We start from the raw sequence: 19,627 nt of genomic DNA, 5'->3' as shown, positions 1-19,627 counted from the left end.
AAAAAAAAAAAACTACTCTAGTGGGTTCTCATAAAAAAAAAAAAAACTACTCTAGTGGGACCCTCCAATGGCGCGTAAAACCTCAGCTAGATCTACTACGCTATTTCCATCACTTTCAAGCACGATGGCAGAGAAGAAGGAAAGTTCGTAAAGGTGATTTGATCGATCTTCAATCTTCAATTTTAATAGTACTTGAATTTATGGGTTTTAAATTCTTACGTTGTGTGATTTTGTGAAAAAAAAAAAAATTTAAGGGGTATAGTTCTTTTTCCATGTATTTGAATGACTTAATTTAGGGGTTCTTGACCTAATTTTTCTGTGTGATGGATTTCATAAGCTTGGTATTGATAAAGCTCTTTCTTCTTCTTCCACCAATCACCATACCAATGGTTATGCAAAATTGTTGCTTAGACACACACAATCCATGGTTTCTTTTATGTTGGATTTAAATGAAAAATTCCATAAACAATTAATATAATCATAGCATGATTGTTAGAACAACTAGATAAGTATTCCAAATCTCTAAAAAAAAATCCCCAAGAAAGCATGGGTGTAATCTAATGTTGTGGTGCATAAAATAGAATTCTCAATTCTATTATTCCCAATGTTACCTGGTAGGCAGATAGTTGCGGTATGGGATAAGGGTAGCGCTACGCGATACGCTTCGGCTACCTCGCTTCGTTGCGCTATTTTAAGGTCCGGTATGTTTAGGACTATTTTTTTACTAGATAACAAATAACCTCTATGATGCATATGGAATTGATACGTCTACTCGCAACCATTTTATCTCTATTAAAAATTAAAACCTTAACTAGTTAAACAAAATATTTATTCGTTAACAACTCTACTAGTTTAGCTTATAGAATTTTACTAAGAAATTGAATTAAGGTTGGAGATTCTAGTACGTTAAATTTGGGGTACTGGATTGGGAACCCACCCAAAAAGGGTATGGGGATCCAATTTGTGATACACAAGGGGGGTTAAGTATCTGGTAACTCTGGTTATTTCTTACTGGGTAATTGGAATGTGCCTTTAGTTAACTCCTTAGGTTTTTCTTTTTGAAAATTAATTTCTTAGGCTTCTTGATTATGAAGCTCCTTTCTTTAGACTGGGTCAAACTCACAGACTCATACCATCTGAAAACCCACCTAAACAAACGAAGGTCAATTTCCACCAAATGTTCTTAGCTGAGTACTCCCCATAATGCAAAAATTACGACGTTACCTTTCCGTTGTTATTTGCCATAAAACCTCGTACTGACTCCCACATGTTCTGGTCTGATCAATGACACTATTTAGTTCAGCGGTGGCAATTACTTCTTTATCCTGAGCACGAGACTGTAACATATTACGTCCCGAAAAATATCTCAATCGAGCGAGACATTGTTGTCATGACATAGGTTTCACATTATGGCCACATAGGAACCCAACATCACCTAGATATTGGATCATATAGACCTCAGTAATTGGATGCATCAAAGTCGAGGGTAAACCTGCGAGTATATACCTCTCAGAATCTCAAAGGACTATAAATATAGACACATGCGACTCAACTACCATCCAGTGAGTATTCAGATTATCGAAGTCACAATGAATTGACTCAATTTGTAAATACACATCAGACACACGAACTAGGAATCTAATCGTAAACAACAAAGAATCGTCTCATCATCAAATGATAGTCTTAGTGTGTCATGATCTTAGACAGATACAAGTCAAGACCACGAGCTACAGGTGAGTCATCTGATGTCTCTATTACGTATCTCGTACGCATATGATCTTTCTCTTGGTTACTTAAGTAATTACAAATTACATTACATTAATGAATAAGAGTTACTTACAGTGCACATGTACTAAATCTTAGCATTTAAGCTCGCAAACCTAAGAGACAAAGGCCTTCACAGCGAAAAGCAGACACAGTCAAACCTAAAGCACTAAGTAGTCGGTTAAATGGATTTCTTGTTCTTCCAGTCCTTCACAGCGAAAAGCAGAGCATGAAGGGACCTAATAGACAAAGGCCTGACTGGCTGACGAGCCATGAGTATTTTGCTATTTTAACAGGAACACTTTCTCACTGGATTATGGACTTGATATGATGCTCATAAGGAGAACAAACATTTTGCATTTGCACCTACTATGGCATTCTTTTGCTTATTTTCCTAAATTGTCCATTTTGCAATTGTGTAAGACATAATTGGAAGATTTATGGCACAGTTGGTGAGCTTTTGATGCAGAGTTAAGTTCTTTAAACTTCCAAGTCCATCAGATGTCAAATATGCCTTACATTATGTTACAAACTTACTTTCGCAATTGAAGTGTTTTTTTTTTCGCATTAGTAATTTACTTTTGATTGCCTTTTCCTATATTGTTCCTCCCTCAAATCAGTTACAGCAACTTAAACCTGTTTTTTCTTCTTTGTTTTTTTTCTTTCTTCATTCTTTAGGGTCATGTTCGACTGAACAGTGAGGTGCTCCCCGTTCAGTCGAACAACAATCAAGTCTCCCACTCTCAAACAGCAAACACCTCACTGTTTTTTCTTCTTATCTTTTTTCCCTTCTTCCAACATTTTTTCATTCTTTTTCTGTTTTACATACAAACTAGTGATTGTGAATTGGTTTCCACTTATTTTCTTATTTATGAAGTATAAATAGGTTTGCACTTATGAATTAGAGATTATAAAATATGAATTGGTTTGCACTTATGAATTGGTGTACATAGGATGATACAAAATAGGCAGGATGTTTTCATCTTTTCTTGTCCTACCAGTTGAATGCTAACGAAGTAAGTTTTTGAGTCGCTTCATGTTGATTATCAATACATCCTGCTGCCACATTCAGATGAATTTTCCTTTTCTAATGGCCTTTTACATTTTCATTATATGCTTATTTAGCAATATCCGATTTAACTCCCTAACTGTTTGAACTGCTTTATGAATCTAAAAAAGTATATTCTAATTTCTTTTTTCAGGGAGCTTCTTTTTATTGGAGCACCTGATACATATAGTTATTGTTGCCTGTTCTTTTATTTGAGCCATGCTTAAGGCCCCAAACCATCAGGTCGCAGGTCACCGGGCCCATAACGGATTGTTAGGACCACTAATAGATGATTCGGGTAACTTTTACAAGCCTCTCCAAAACGATGAACGTGGAACCAAAGAAGAGGCTTTCTACACTTCTTTTACTTCCAATGACAGAATCCCAACCAATATCCGCAGATTCTTTCCAGCTTTCCATGGAACCAAGTTTCTTGAAGCATCCGATGGATCTGGTCTTCATCCTCACCTTATTTTGGAAGACGTTGTCTCAAATCGTCTTAATCCATCTATAATGGATATCAAGATGGGATCTCGAACCTGGTACCCTCAAGCCCCGGATGAGTATATCAAGAAATGTCTTGAGAAAGATAAAGACTCAACAAGCGTGCTCTTGGGTTTCAGGATATCAGGATTGCAAGCTTATGAAGCTGACAAATCTTCTTACTGGAAACCTGATAAGAAGACTGCCCAAAAGTACACTCCGGAAGACGTAAGATTAGTTTTGAGGAAGTTCATTTCTTCTAACCCATCATTAGATACAGAACCAGATTGCTCTTTCGCCAAAACCGTTTATGGTGGTGCAAATGGGATTCTAGCACAACTATTGGAGCTGAAATTATGGTTCGAGGATCAAACCATGTACCATTTCAATTCTTGTTCGATTCTTATGGTTTATGAGAAATCATCAGGCGGGGAGATCAAGCTAGTTGATTTTGCCCATGTCGTTGATGGTCGAGGTGTTATCGATCACAACTTCTTAGGAGGGCTCTGTTCTCTGATAAAGTTTGTCGCAGATATACTTGCTTCGCCTGGTCCTAACTAAGCTGGGTTGTTTGCAGGAAATGAGAAGATCCTTTTGTTTTGTTGAACATAATAACTGAAAGCAGTAAGTTGAGGACCTCATCTTATGTTCTTCTCTGTCAAATCTTTTCCTCGACTCATTAACTAATTGCATTTTATTGTATTGACTTACACATCAATTTGATGAGATTATCGAGGAATAACTTGAACCCCATAAATTTGATTTGTGTTTCCTTATTGTATGTGTGCTGTCTGCGAATGTGTAAGCTGCATTTGTAGTCACATTTCTAACCTGATGATGATCTATATTACTGTTGTTTTGTTTTGCCATTTGAAGATGTGAACAGTTTTTATTATAGCTTCATGAAGTGGCAGACCCAGGTAAACAGCTGCTTATGAAGAAAGGGGACTGACCCTTTTTTCATAAGTTCGCTGTAGAAGAATTCAATAATAATTACGAAATGTTTGTTATGTTTTTGCTTATTTTGAACATATTTTGGTTCGAATAGCTAAAACCTCTGATTTGCAGGATGCAAGGGAGCTTCAAAATAATCTCGAATTTTGACCTTTCCCATGAAGGATGACTAGATAACCTCGCGAAAGAATAAAAGTGGAGTTTTGTAACGGTTCAAGTCCTGTTTTTCATGTCGGCCACAATGAAAACTGAGATTTAAGAAACTCCTCCAAGAACTCATTACACAATAAACATGAAAATCAAAGACATGAGAAACAATTTAAATCATGGATTTCATTAGAATCAATAAATAAAAACTAGCGAACAATAAATTTAATCTCAAACTTTGAAGTAGCTAATTACAACAATCTAATAATCGGAGAAAAGGACTCCAAAATGAATACCTATCTCGAACGCAAAAAGTATGAACCAAAACTCTGAGCTGACGGGCTGGGATTAAGTGTTGCGCTATGAGGTAGGCTATACTATTACGGGAATTTAAGATGTCTAACATTAACTATTTTGGAGCGCATGCACAAATCTAATATGAATTAGCTAGAGGTTGTAGAAATAACCCTAAACGATTTCTTTCTATGATCAGGATATTCTGTAGGATAAAGAATCCAAAAACTCTTTTAAATAAACATCTGAGAGCTCCAATTGTAATTCCTCCAATCAAGATGCACGAGCTAGAACCATGATCACCACCAACTCGTTAGCTAGAACCTCAAGTGAGTCGAACTCCTTTGGTAGTACTAATTTCAACTTAGAACAATATTAGAGAGATAGAGATTTGCTAAACCCGACAGAATACCCAAGAATGTCTTAGTCTAGACTCTAAAGAGATAGAAGGAAAACTCTAAGAGAGAAGAAAGAGGGAGAGTGGAAAGTATGGCTCGGCCTCTTGTTTTTGTTGAAGATATGGCTCGGACTTTGGTCTACAAGCTAGTGCCACACCCAACCCAGGCCGGCGGGACTTCGTCGTCCATCTAGTTGAAAATCTTTGATATGTTCGACATTCTTAATGTGTAACCTGTCTTAACTGAGTCACCTTAAGCCGGGAATCAGATGATTTGCCTCGACGATAGTTTGAGTCTAGTCACACACTTCATTCACTAACACGACTGAACTTGATGATCGTAGTTTGTTTCTTACTAAACATTGAATTCACTAAACGACTGAATATGTTGATCTAATGTAAATGACCCTTCATACTATTTCATACTTTAAACATTTGTCCCTTAATGTGTTTTCTTTTTCTAAACTAGTGTGTTTAGTTTGCGATCCTTAAATTAGTCTATATTTTAGTGTTGGTTCCGTGGAGTAGTTTGTTTTTAGGACTCTTACGCGTAGTTGTATATCCCAATTTAAGTAGAGGTCAATAAATTAACCGTACTTGACTTACAACATATGCCAGACTCCACATGTTTCAATTTTTTGTACACTATCTACATTGTCATTCTTGATCTTGATTTAGGTAGAGGTTTATATAACCATCAAGACAAGTTCTCTACTAATACTACAAACTTTAAAAGTTTCCAGATTTATCAAAATGGCATCAAAGAAGAAGATGTTAAGATATAGCGCTGACTTCCCAATTTGCTTGAATAGTTTCGATAACAAATCCGAAGATGAAGATGAAAATAGAGAGACAAAGTCAAAGCAAATAGAAAAAAGAGATTGAAATATGAAATTCTTCCACAAAGCAAAACACGTTTCAGGAAGATTGTATATTTCAATGGTTGAGTGCAAAACTCTCCAAACATCGCCTGAATTGCCGAGCTGGTGTATAGTTCGCTTGAATCAAATTGTAATATACTTTGACTTACGACATTACTCAAAAGATCTTATTCTAATACTAACAAAATCTGTAATCCACTTAATTTTAAAATGAAAATAATTTTCAAGATTAATAGATCCTTTTTTGGATCTAGGGGAGGATGAATATTCTTTCCTCTCCAACTCCTTTTTAACCTAATTTTTGCTTAATCAATCTCTGTGCTAAATTACCTGCTCATTATAACCTAAACACACTCATACGACTAACACTCATACTACTACTAATTGAATAAAAATAACGGCTGTTACCCACGAAAAGTTGCACTATATATTGTGTTCGATTGTGATATGATTCTTACTTCTTAAGGATGTTTGGGTGCTTTTTCCAGAACTCGTTCCCAGTGACATCGCAGTGATCTATAATCGCCTTTTCGTGGAATCCATTGACAAACTCTTTGCCTTCCTTGTACTCCATTACGTCTTCCACCTGGAGCTAATAAATAGAATAATTACAACCAGAGAATGGAAACCATAAACGTTTTGGAACCCACAAGCAAGTTATGTCGTTGGGACTTCGGACTGGCTTGGTCGGGCCCGAGTCAACCAAGTGACTCAAGAGGCACGAGGCAAAATATTTGACTAACCAAGTGAAAGATAGCTTGGTTGGTTTTGGAGTGGTTCCTTTTTGTCTCACTTGTGATGTCTTACTCATATGAATGGCTGATTTGGGTTGATTTTAGGTCTATTTCAGTCAGACGAGTCAGATTCAGAGAACGAGAAAAAACAAACACCACCTTAATGTCTTGACCTGGCTACTGGAGGCTTTGCCTGGTTGTCAACTCCACGACGCCAGGATAAGTGAAATCATGAAATGGAGAAATGAGAAGAAAAGTTAACCTTTTCACTGAAAACACAGGACCCTTTGCGAAACATGGCAGGTAGCGTATTGTAGTTGATATTGAACTCCTTGAAAAGCAGTTCATTTTTGTCCTTTTCTAGAGTGCCCTGCAAAAAGTAGACTTAAATAAGAATTAAGGTGTACAATATTCTACGAGGAGAGCAATTTTGAACAACAAATAAAATTACAAGCAGTAAACTAAAATGCCTAATATTCTCTATGGAGTAATCCAAGAGATAAACAGAAATGAGAAAATATGTTTACAAGTGAAATTCGTTTTCTTTGGGGTATGAATTAAACCGTAATATGAGTGAAGATGAGTCCTAATTTATCGGATTGCCCAAGCATGTGGACTTGGAGGTTTTCTCTTTACTTTTTGTTAAAGGCACAAAACCAAGAGTTGCAGTCATATCGTTTGTCAAATTGATCGATGAGAAACATAGTTATTTGGGGCTTTATTTGAATTATTGGATTCAGTTCAATCGTTAGGAGATCTTGTTTCTAGGATGATTCTGACTAGTTTACATCATGTTCAATAGTTAGATTCTTCTAACCAAAACGATCTAAAATAGGACTTTCATGCATTGGGGACAGTGGGCATCACAAAGAAGCAACTGTCTCGTCATCCTGATATCCTCGTAAATCCATCAGTCTTCGCTTTTCATAATCTTATTTCAGTAAAAGTTACATGAGTATATGAATATTGCAAAATTCAAACTGAGATGATCATAGTATTGAACCTTCAATTTGTTTTCTGCTTCCTCTTTTGTCTTTCCAAGCTTGATAAGCATCCAGTAGCACGTGTTGTATTGATTGCTCATATGACCTGAAAAGTGAAAAGAATGCAATGACAGGTTATTAGGCTGTTGAGAGTTGAAAAAACAGGACCTCCTCAGATAAATATCACATATATGCCACACGGTATAATGAGTTCAGCCAAGTGATTCAATTGCTCACAATCTTCTTGTCTCCATGCCAAATAATCTCGAATCATCTTAGTTGAGGGAAAACAAAAAGTGCATTCATCAAAAGAAGGTAGTGTTCGTAACTCTTTCTCTGAAAAAAAATCTCCCCATTTCTTGGCATATGTAGATTGGAAGAACGAAACAGGTGTGGACCCTGTTTGGCTGCAAAATAAATTCAGGAGTAAGAAAATACCATGTAAAGTTTGAAAAACATCTAAATAACAATGCATGGGGGGCTTGCGCGAATATGAAAGGAAATACTTCAATGCAGTAAACTTGAAGCATATAATAGTTTGCTCTAAAAGAATTTGTAGATTGTTAGCAATTTCTCTTTTAAGTGCTTAAAATAATAAGATCATAGATTTAATGGATTTCTAGGGCAGGATACTGCCACCTTGCCTCACGCCATGTATTTTTGCGTCGCGAAGAGGAGTCTAGTTGCACCTGTCGAGCATTTACTAATCTAAGATCTGGTTTACGACACGGGAACCCATTTTACCCTACCCGGAACTTTGTACTCGTTGTATATTGATTCAGATTTTGACCCAAATCACTACTTATGCTGTCGATGTTACCCTAATTGATGTTTATGGACAGTATTTGGTAAAGAGAATGTACTGTCGTTTTTTAGAGGAAGCAGCAGGTTAAGGTAGCAAGTGGTTTCCAAAATTCCTCTTCAGAGAAGCTCGTAACTGGTATCTTTGTTTTCATACATGATATATCATCTTGCCATTTCCGACTTCAGGTAAGCCACACATCCGAACCACATACTATTCTGTGTCAACAGTGTGTGTGGTTATTTCAAAGTTTCCTCTGGTCTTTTGTGCTTGACCCCAACAAAAGTAACAAAATCCTTCTTGTCACTGAATCCAGACTAGTCCACCTAAAAGTTCAAGGCATCAATATGCTTAAGTAAGTAAAAGAGGAAAGAGATTAGAAAGGAACCTAACACGCTTTTGATAGAACTGAGATGTCTTTTTGAATATGAAGCTGCACATTGTATCATAAAAATATTGTAAGAAGCTTCAGAGCTAAAAAAACATTACAAAAAGGGTTGAGCATATCAAATCATGTAAATAGAACAATACCTGTACTCGTCACTGAACCCATAGGAGAGGACAATATCTGGAAACTCCTCTAACATGGCTGCCGCACAAGAATTCATTAGAGTCAAGGCTTGCTCATCATTTGGTTTGTCAAATTCATGCTCTTCAGAAAACCTAACCAACCCCATATTAAGCAAAATTTTGAGCAATGAAAATAGTGGATTATACCAAAATTACGAAGTCACTTTTCTGTTGCTTTATTATTTCCTTTACCCCTTGCAACTTACAAGTACCAGAGTTCGACCAACCAAATGATTATTTGGGACATGAAAATGACTAAATGACTCTTCTTGACCTTTCAAAAATGCACAATATAATGATTAAAAATTATTCACATTCATGGTAGAGCTCCATTAAAACAGTGGTTACCCCTAGAGCAATGAACCCATCAATAAATGTTAAATCCTCACAGAACCCACAAAAAACCTACCATAGAAAACCATTCCACCATCTGAAGGGCCACAAATCTTAACGTCCCAAGAAAAACTAGGATATCATAATCATAGCAGATGACCCAGGCATTTGTACTCTACTTTCACATAACGTGCTCGAAGGTAGAAGTCAAGCAAAAAAAGAAGAGGATCCTATTGTTTTTAAAGGTCAGCATACTCTAAGGGATATGACTCTAAGACTCTTTGTCTCAAACCCGAGGCCTAGAGGGTGGAAACCAACTTGGTGACCACTCCAACCAAGGATTGTTGGCAGGTATAAGATCATATCAAATAGAGGTTTAAGTATCACAAATCCATCTATTAGCAGAACAACTTACTTGTGAAAATGGCGGCCGTCTATTCGAATAACAACCCATGTTGATGGCATTAACTTCTGTTCCATCTCGTACAAATACAGATACTGATATTTTCTGTTTCTCGTGAGGCCCATAAACTTGTGTTTTTGGTCCAATGGATTATTCAAGTCAGAAGCACATTGTATGTTGTGTCTCACCAGTGATGATTCTTGTCCATCAAGGATGGTGGGGTGCTGTTTCCAGAACTCTTCCCCGATAATATCACAGTGGTCAATAGTCACCTCGCTGACTCTCCTAATAGGTTCTCCACCTCCATTGCAGTTCAAAGTCTCTTTAACCTTAATGTTAAAAAAGGAATTTATTATATTGAAAGAACATAAATAAGAATTGTTGCTCCTACAAAGTATAAACACATCAAAAAGAATTTCTAAGAAAAGCGGGTTATATAACCATGTTTAGAGCTGCTAAGATACCCTATAGAAGAGCTTGAACTACTCCACTGAAATTACCAACCTCATAATAAAATATCTGTAAGAACTGTTGGGATTAAAACCCAGATTTTTATTGAGTGGGCAGGGGTTGTTTTTGCCAGGTTATATGCAACAAAGAGTTCGATTGAGTGAACTCTGTCAATGAGAAAATAAATATCTGCATGTCGTCTAAATTATATTAGCAGATAGATTAAATAAACAGCCACTAGAATTGAGTAGTTCCTGGCTCAACACCAGAAATTGGCATTCACAAAGGATCGGTAATTCACTACACTATATAAATGGATATCTATGTCTAGAAAATTTTCTGGAAGTGATAGGATATTAACCTTGTTCCTGAAAACACAGGATCCTTTGCGAAACATAGCTGGTAGCACGTTGTAGTTGATACCGAACTCTTTTAGAAGCAGTTCATTTTTCTCTTCTGTTTGAGTACCCTATAAAGACGCATACATAAGTTTGTGTCAATATACATCTCATGGAACTGCTGAGAACTTGAAGAGCATGCAGAAGAGAACAAGTAGAAATAATTATACAATGTTCAGAAAAGAATGTAAATTTGGGACACCGTGAATGAATGTAACATAAATATGGATGTTGTATTTTTGCCAGGAACTCCAAAGTACAAGTTTAAGACGAAGTCCAGTGTGGTTAAAGGTGGCTTAAGCACTTAAGTGACATATGCTCAATGTGCAAGGCATAGGCCAAAGCGCAAACAAAGTGAATGAAGGGGCAAAAATTGTAATAACCAAGAAATGCATGATATGCAGATAGGAAATTTTAAATAACAAAGAATCTTTAGAAGAATATATAACCCCAGATCTCTGATACTTCCTGTTCTAGTGAGTTTTACCCTTCCTTTTTATATACTTATATTTATTAATATACTGAATCTATTTAGATATAGCATTTTAACCTTCAATCTCTTTTGAGCTTCTTGTTCAGATTTTCCGGACTTAACCAGCATCCAGAAACAGGTATTGTATTGATTGTTTATGTGGCCTGCATACAGAAAAATGCAATTGATAAGTAATAGCGCATAGAGATAATCAGATAAATATCCCTAGTGAGATGATTAAGTTAATATGGCACATAAAGAGGGTATCGAACCAAGGATTCAATTACTCACAATCTACTTGCCTCCAAGCCAAGTAATCTCGAATAACCTTAGATGATGGATAGAACACCGCACGTCCATCAAAACAAGGTATAGACCTCAACTCCTTCTCAAGGAAAAAGTATCCCCATTTCGTAACATATACAAATGAAAAGAATGAAACGATGTCGTACGCAATTTGGCTGCAAAATAAATAAAAGAAAAGGTAAACATAAATAAGAAAGAATATAGTCGGAAGAAACAGTTCTGTCCATTTAAAAAAGACTTGCGTCGAAGGTAAAAGAGAAGATGTTGAAAAGAAACCTCACACCTGATACATAATTCAGATGTCTTCTTCAGAACAAAGCTGGAAATGTGCCAAAAAAGCAATGTAAGAAGATTCAAAAGTAACCATAAAATCAATGTCGCATTCACATACTACAACTCTTGCCAGTAGAAGTTTACCTATATTCATCACTGGCTCCGTATGAGAAGACAATATCTGGAAATTTCTCTAAAGCGGCAGCAGCTGAAGCATTCATCAGATTCAAAGCTCGCTCGTCATTTGGTTTCTCAAATTCATACTCTTTAGAGAATCTAGACAAATACAATGAAAGCAACATCTTAAAGTTTGCTGTGCAACTTTGAGGGGCGATAGAGTAACAAAACTGTTAGCGTCTCTTGAAAGTTAGAGAGATCACTTTTCTTCAGTTTATTTGTTCCTGTTTCCTAGAGATAACTTAGTATTTAGTGGCAATGTATTCTCAATAAAAGGAGCTAGACTTTCTAATATGCGATTTTCCCCGAACCCCATGAATAACTCATTACTAAGAGTTCTTGTTTCCCGTCAGCTTAGTTACTCTACACAGACAAGTAAACGAACTGTATAAAGTTTAAACTGGAATAAGTTCATTAATGGCATACTTGTGAAAATGGCGGCCGTCTATTCGAACAACAATCCATGGGGACTTGTCCTCAATTACGAAAGGCTTCACAAACTGCATCTCAAATGACTCGAATTCGCCTTTTCCTGTCTTAATATCGCAATGGTGCACGGTCACCTTGTTTCGCAACCTTTTAACAGGTTCTCCATCTTTGTACTTCACAATCTCTTCTTCCTGAAAGTTAAATACATAATGTTAGAACCACTTTCAGCTTCACAAGAAAGATAAGTTTCAATGCTAACACAACATGATATCCCTGCATTTTTTTTATGGGTTTTATGTCACTGATTTTGGAGAAGACAACCAGCAATTTTTTACAGTAATTGATTAACAGTAAACCAAATGGTGAGTTTACGAATGTGAGGTGATGGAATGATATTTCTAAAGTAGAACCAGGAACACACGAACGCAAATTGGCTCACTAAGTTGCTCGCTGCACTGCCACGAAAACATATAGAGTACTTAACAAGGAACACCAGAGAAGTAAGCACCGTTATGGCCTCATATGTTTAGTTATAATCGATTATTGTTTTGCTCAGAATCACCTGTGTTTTTTGTATCATCACGCTATTATTCTTTTCTTGTTTTGAGGGAATGAAAGACTAAAGAATTTATTAGAAAATCCTACAGGCACAGAATAGTATTATCCTTGTAGACCTCCATCATACACTGAAGCATGTCTAGTCATGACCAAATTGGTATAGTAGGATCTTACTTATCTTAGTACCTCATTTTCAAAAACAGGAGAATCTGGAATGCAAACCCAACAAGGTCTCCAGAGCAAGAGGTCCAAAGATATACTGTCATTTTACTGACTACAATGACGACTTCTAGCCTGTTCTCTGTTTCTTCAATAAATATTTAAGTGATGAGGTACATTGGAAAAACTAATCCAACATGGAATTATAAAGAATTTAAGAGAAGCAAAAGATACTAAATATTCTTGATCTTAATTCGTATAATTGCTACACATAAATGCACTGAGGTTCAATAGTAGAAAGATGCTCTAAAGTGAGAAGAAATTTAACCTTTTCTCTGTAAACACAGAATCCTTTCTGAAGCATGGCTGATGGCGTGTAAGAGTCGACATCTCCTCTGAAGATGAGTTCACTTTTCTCTTCTACTTGGTTAACCTACCAAATGAAAACAAATTTAGCTTAGTTAAAAATGACACGTTTTACTGCTGACTGAAGGGCATGATGTCTTTGAAGTAATGATTGAAATCTGAAGCTGTAAATCCGAAATCCTAAATAAGTTTATCTCAAGTGGTGTCAGGTGTGGAAAGGTTGAAGTAGTATAATCCAAATAAAAGATTTCAAGATTGATTGAAACCATATATTCCCTTGGTACTTTCACGACACTTCAATCAACCTTCAGTAACATATCTATAACCATCCTGTCTTCGAACTCTACATACGGTTGAGTATATGAGTACCTTAACGCCAAATGCTAACACACAGAAAAATTATGTTATACTACAATGTTTTCAAATCGTAAATCATATGTCAAAGCATTTTATGTATTCCAAAATTCAAGCGTGAATCGTAAAATTCAGTTCCTTCTAGCATAGAAGATAAATTATAAAATACACATATTACATTAGGCTACTTATTTTCATTTTCTTAATGGTAATTCTGCTGAACATGTTGGATGATTTACTTTGGGTGGAAATATCAAGTTCAAAGCCTGCATCGGTTTTAAAAGGCAAACCCTCTATGCCTCTCTTATCCCTAGTAATCTCTTCATAAAAACCAATTCTCTCTTACTCTTCATCTCTATTTCTCTCTGATTTTTTACAGTTATCAACACATAGTTAAATCCTAAGGTTTGGCAAAACTCGTACAATTTACAATTGTTTTTGTACGATTTACTAAGTTCACAATTTTGCAAGCGATTCAGACCGATTTCCTTACAATCTGATTCAATTCATGCGATTTTAATTGTGAATCTAACGATTTTGACATTCACTGAGTTTTAGATCGATCCAAAGGGCTAATTAATGATTTTCTTTCAACTACCACAGTTGCATTCTTTCAATGTAAATGGATATAGTTCTAATCGCATATAAAATAAAATATAAACAGTTTGGAGCACGTTTAACTTTTACTAGACAATTTGCGGTCCTACCGTGGGCAAAAATTGGAGGGGTGGAGCAAAAGGGACAAAACTGACCTAACAATAGACCAAGTGTTAGAACTGACACCATCTACTCAACTAAGAAAACATGAATTATAATACAACAGTAAGAATAGATAAAACATAATTCTAACCTTCAATTTGTCTCCTGCTTCTCTTTTAGGCTTTCTAGACTTGACCAACATCCATAAAATATTACTTTGATTGTTGATATAACCTATAAACAAAAACAAGACTAGCGAGTTATAGCCCTTGAGATATTTAAATACTTCACAAATGAAGATCAAAGCCCTATGCAACTCAGATTAGTCAGTTTCAATTGGAACTGATTACATTACTCACAGTCTACTTGCCTCCACGCCAAATAATCTCGAATTATCTTATTTGACGGAAATAGAATGGTTCGCACAGCAAAAGATGGTATAGACCTTAACTCTTTGTCGGGGAAAAAGTCTCTCCATTTCATTGCATAGGTAGATGAGAAAAACGAAAGCACGATGGAACCAATTTTGCTGCAAAAGTAAATTTATGAAAAAATTGAACAGCAGTAAGAGAATCTATCTGGATAAAAAGCGCGCGTATATTAAGGTAACGAAATAAAGATTGTAAGAAACCTGACACGCCTTTCATAGAATTGAGTTGTTTTTCTGAAAATGAAGCTAGAAAGAACATCCCAAATTTCAATATAAGATACTCGAATAGTTTTATCAAGAGGGCAAGAGTACGTGGACACATAAAAAACATATTAAGGGAGTTACACCTGTATTCATCACTGCCCCCGTATGAGAAGACTATATCTGGGAAGTGTTTTAGCATGGTCAATGCACAAGCTGTTGTCAAACTCGAAGCTTTCTCAATATTTGGTTTGTCAAATTCATGTTCTTCCAAAAACCTACAGAGAACCCATAAGAGAACTTTAACATCAGCTATGCATATTCGCAGGCCCAATTCGTTTTATACAGTCGAAACAATCATATTGCTTTATTTTGCTAATTCCACTATAAGTTATGGTTGTACAAGTGTACAACGTATAACTACATCGAGTAAGATGATAACTAAAATGTGAATTGGAGCCTAAGCATTAAAAATCGGCGCCTAGGGGAGCCTAGGCGCCGATTTCATCCAAATTGCCGATCCACTAGGCGCTACGCCCCGACTAAGTCGGTTCGGGTTCCACAACTCTAATTTTTTTTTCTCAAAATCAACTTTATCTTAGATCTAGGGTTTCTTACCTCTCACACTCAACCATACTTCCCTCTTTACTCCTTTTTCACTTACTTTCTTCAAGAATTGAAGGTTTCAACCTCCATTACCACTTGAAATTTTTTCTCACTTAACTCGTTCTCTCTCTCTCTCTATTCTAGTGGTTAATAACATATTTTTTTATGTCTCGCTCTTATGGTTTGATTTCTTTGTTATTCTTCTCCATCACTTTTTTTCCTTCAAATTCCTGACTTTAAGGCTTAAAAACTCAAATTTCTTTTTTTTGGATAAATTTGATTTTATTAAATCAAGTACGTCAATAATTACTAATATATACCATTATAAATTATATATATAAATCGATGACATCATGTCTGGTAGCTAGTCCCCAGTTGGCCACCTAGGTCTTTTTTCGTGATTTTTCGAGCATTGATTGGAGCATCTCCATTTCTTGTCAAATACTTCGTGCAAGTGAATACCGCAAACGAGGAAGTACTACTCAGCTGGGATGTCAAGATATGACACTTGGACAGATGTTGATTACAACAGTTGTGTTATTGTTTAAGTCATTTGTACATGTTAGCCTCGAGCTAAAGTATAGATTAGTCAGCATGTCCTACAGACCATCTAAGCAACTTAATGCAATCAAGTCCATATAAAGTAATAAAACCCACTTCTCTAACATTTTTTTTTAAAATACCCACTTCTCTAACATAAACCATCAAATGTAAGATTTATCTACTAAAATGTCATCCATGTACCAAGAATACGAGACTATGAGCCCACACTCACACAAGAGTACACAACGATGGAAATGAAAATTACAACATGACCAGGTATTGTATGTAGTCTCGTATATGATTATATTATGACATCCCAACTCCTTGATTTATCTGTAAAACATGGAAACCGGTATTGCTTCTGGTACTCATAGAAATAAGCTAATACAAAGATACAACCACACCCATTTTTTTGCTAATCCTTATGGACCTTACCTTGGTCATGAGGTAATCCTTTATTTGTTACTCGAATCATACAAAATAAACCTAGAGTTATACTTATGTTCATACGATGATTTTGTGCAAGTAGACACAAAATATACAAACATATCTTCCATTATGTCCATTTAGTAAGCAGAAGAAATACTGAAAAAGAGTATTCATGCTCCATAACGATTAATTCATATTAAATAGCTAAATTACAAAACATATCCATATCAAAGGCGAGTCCCACTCAGTTCTGCATTGCCACACCTCGCCTAACCCACCAATTTTACACTATTAAAACCTAACATGTTCTCCCTCTGGACAACCTCTGTTTAGGCACTATCTATCAATTTAGGTGTTCTTATACATCACCCGTATAATCAACATATCAAACCATAACTATTGATAGTATCTTAATATAATAATCAAGTAGCTCACCGACAAAACATATAAAAACAAGTATAATCAATAGCTAATATCAAACAGGAAGCAGTCCATTCATAAGCAGGTTGGCGGCAGAACTTACTGATGAAAATGGAGGATGTCAATACGAATTACAATCCATGTGGATGGCATAAACTTCACGTACTTCTCAACCTCCCTTACATACTCATATTTGCTGTTCGCCATTTTGATTCAAACTTCACTGACGTGGGAGCAGATTAGCTTCTACAAAAATTATGGTTATAGATTACAAAAATCAGCATTAGCTAATAATCAAATTTTTCAAAATGTTACACAGAACCAGTACTGTTGTTTGTTTCCATTAATTTTGAGTGCATGATTTTGCTAAATCTAAAAGAAGTGTCCGCAATCACCAATCGTGGTAACAAGGGAAATTCACCTCTAAATGAAACAACACCTTAAAAACCTGTCGCTTCGAGCGCCTAGGCGACGCCTTCGACAACATAGTTGTCATGTATGTTTTATCGGCTGGTACAACAATATCTTCTATATATGTAGACCTAAGCAATTTGACTACTAAAACTATATGGATGGATGAGAGCAATAAGTGGTTGGTCTAAGTCTAACCCAAATGAAGAAGAATGTTTGATTTTTTTTTTCTGTTTTGAAATTAAAGTTGAGAATTATTAGAAGGAAACGAATCAACGTCTCGTATCACCATCCCTTGATTGATCAATACTAATAATACACCAACAGACATATCATCAGAAAGACCAATTTGAGAGGAAACCATGAAAGAAAACTACAACTGTTAGTCCATCACAGCAAAATAAGTAAAATATTTTTCCAACGATATCTTTGGTTGATAGAGTTTTCATGATTTTTTTTCGTATTTATAAACTAACAATCATACTATGTCAATTAATGCCTTCTTTTTCAATGAATGAGAAATAAATGAAGAAGTTTTAGACGATGGAGCTCAATCGACACTATTCATCCAAAAGTGATACAATCATTTCAAACAGAATCTATAACACTTGTTGGAGAAGAAGAGAATACCTGTTGAATAAACCCACCGAGCTGCTTGGTTCGAACTTGTTACAGAAACTGAGAACCCTAAGTTGGATTCGTACTTTGGATGAAAACCCTAAGTTCGAACTCGATGAAAACCCTAAGTTGATTTAGGAATGATTGCTCCTACCAAGCAATTAGAGGGATTTGTAGATAGAGAGAACCTGCTGCAAAAATGGAGTTGTTCTTCTGCTCTTGGTGAAGAAGTCGTATGAAGAAGTCCAAACCCTGAGGCTAGGGCTGGAAAACGGCCCGAGAGCCCGCAGCCCGGACGTTCAAACCCGTACCTAATGTAATTTATGGGCGCCCCCGGATCAGGCAAGCCCGGCCGGTTATATCGGGCATTCATAGGCGGGGGACGGGCAGACTCTCGCACCTGTCACCCGGTCCGATATACCCGAACATCACCCGCCCGAGTAGAAACCCGTCAAAGTTCAAAAAATATTTTAGGGTTTCCTGTTTGCATCATTTTCATCTATCTCTTTCTTCTTAAGCCATGAGTTGCGATTGATCTCTTCAATCGATGGATCTCTTTATCCGGAAGAGCTTTATTTGTTTTACATCATCTTCTTCCTCTGTCAATTCAAGTTTCCAACTGAAGATAATCTTTATCATTTTATTTCTCTTAATTTTTGTATTTTTCAGTGATAGTTTAAATCATGTTTATTCCAAACGATTTGACTTGGTTACAAAGATTAAGGTGTCCTTTAACCATTTTTTTTGTTTTTCTAGGTATTCATCTTAACCCTAATTATGAAGGCTTAGGTTTTCTCTTTTAACCCTAAATCATAAAATTTTGATATGATTTTGTGTTGATTAGTTTTATCATTGTGAGATTTTGATATGGTTTTGTGTTGATTTGTTTTTATATATGATTTGATATGATTTTGTATTGGTTTGTCTGATCATTGTGAAATTTTGTTGGTTTTGTGTTGATTTGTTTTGGTATGGTTGTGTTGATGAGTATTGGTTAAATGAAGAATGAGATTTCCATGGATGGTTGGTGGTGAGATTTCGATGAGAATGTAGGAGCTGCCCGGCACCCGAAGCCCACGAAGCCCGAATAGACTTGTGTTTATAGGTCGGGGGGTGGGGGGGCCAGTGTGCACCACTTTCTTGTAATAAACCCGACCCGATGAATCCGATGTGTGTTGGTGTACTCTTAGTTTGAGAGCTCGGCCGGCTCGACCCGCGAGACCGAACGTTTGTGCCCGATTATCACCTCTACCTGCGGCCATGTTTGGCGCGCGGGAATGGCGTGTGAACAGCGTGATTTTTGGAAATCATAATCTTGGCTATTAGTTGGCTCGCGAGAATGAAGTGGGTTCGTGATTTTCATTTCTGGGAACGCTTTGTTTCAATATTTATGGACCAAATTATCCTTAATAAAATATTAGATTGTATAGTATTAGAATCGTCCTCCACGTAATATCGCAACTAAAAAAATTAAAAATTTAGGGTTAGCCATCACCATACTTTTTCGCTCAAACGTAACTCTCTTTCCTTCGCTC

At 36.2% G+C, this 19,627-nt stretch overlaps 2 protein-coding genes across 5 annotated transcripts; one reads left to right on the top strand and one right to left on the bottom strand.

The window, feature by feature from the left end:
- On the top strand, positions 1-4,164 carry LOC147539410 (inositol polyphosphate multikinase beta-like). Its single transcript, XM_086642215.1, has 2 exons — positions 1-153; positions 2,967-4,164. The coding sequence occupies exon 2, from the start codon at positions 3,032-3,034 to the stop codon at positions 3,854-3,856; it is 825 nt and encodes a 274-aa protein (XP_086498341.1). The 5' UTR covers positions 1-153; positions 2,967-3,031; the 3' UTR covers positions 3,857-4,164.
- A 1,839-nt stretch (positions 4,165-6,003) lies between these two features.
- On the bottom strand, positions 6,004-18,344 carry LOC147539409 (tRNA(His) guanylyltransferase 2-like). 4 transcript variants are annotated; one of them, XM_086641128.1, is made up of 20 exons: positions 18,105-18,344; positions 17,167-17,309; positions 15,212-15,343; positions 15,066-15,110; positions 14,794-14,963; positions 14,586-14,668; positions 13,344-13,448; positions 12,296-12,489; positions 11,837-11,968; positions 11,703-11,738; positions 11,405-11,574; positions 11,192-11,277; positions 10,605-10,712; positions 9,806-10,122; positions 9,019-9,150; positions 8,876-8,920; positions 7,923-8,092; positions 7,706-7,791; positions 6,965-7,072; positions 6,004-6,554 (listed from the first exon to the last, which is right to left on the bottom strand). In XM_086641128.1, exons 2-20 carry the CDS (start codon positions 17,268-17,270, stop codon positions 6,423-6,425), a joined length of 2,355 nt encoding a protein of 784 aa, XP_086497254.1. In that variant the 5' UTR covers positions 17,271-17,309; positions 18,105-18,344; the 3' UTR covers positions 6,004-6,422. The 4 variants fall into 4 exon arrangements, with proteins under 4 accessions (XP_086497254.1, XP_086497252.1, XP_086497251.1 ...); XM_086641126.1 differs by having other exon boundaries at positions 6,004-6,560; positions 18,105-18,326; XM_086641125.1 differs by having other exon boundaries at positions 6,004-6,560; positions 17,167-17,350; positions 18,122-18,221.
- Positions 18,345-19,627: the final 1,283 nt, after the last annotated feature.

The sequence above is a fragment of the Eschscholzia californica genome, unplaced genomic scaffold, assembly GCF_041429995.1.
Source record: "Eschscholzia californica isolate CP2 unplaced genomic scaffold, dmEscCali1.0.p SCAF_5, whole genome shotgun sequence".
NCBI lineage: Eukaryota > Viridiplantae > Streptophyta > Magnoliopsida > Ranunculales > Papaveraceae > Eschscholzia > Eschscholzia californica.
The sequence above is the reverse complement of the archived record's forward strand: the minus strand, read 5'-3'. Positions and strand labels throughout refer to the sequence as shown.

Bases quoted from the DNA above. Each gene is read 5' to 3' on its own strand.
- LOC147539410 (XM_086642215.1), top strand. From the start codon at position 3,032: ATGCTTAAGGCCCCAAACCATCAGGTCGCAGGTCACCGGGCCCATAAC.
- LOC147539409 (XM_086641126.1), bottom strand. From the start codon at position 17,270: ATGGCGAACAGCAAATATGAGTATGTAAGGGAGGTTGAGAAGTACGTG. The intron at 11,278-11,404 runs GTGAGTAATTGA...TTCTGTATGCAG, and splicing joins GGCTTGGAGGCAAGTAGATT to GCCACATAAACAATCAATAC. The intron at 6,561-6,964 runs GTTAACTTTTCT...TCTATTTATTAG, and splicing joins CCTGTGTTTTCAGTGAAAAG to CTCCAGGTGGAAGACGTAAT.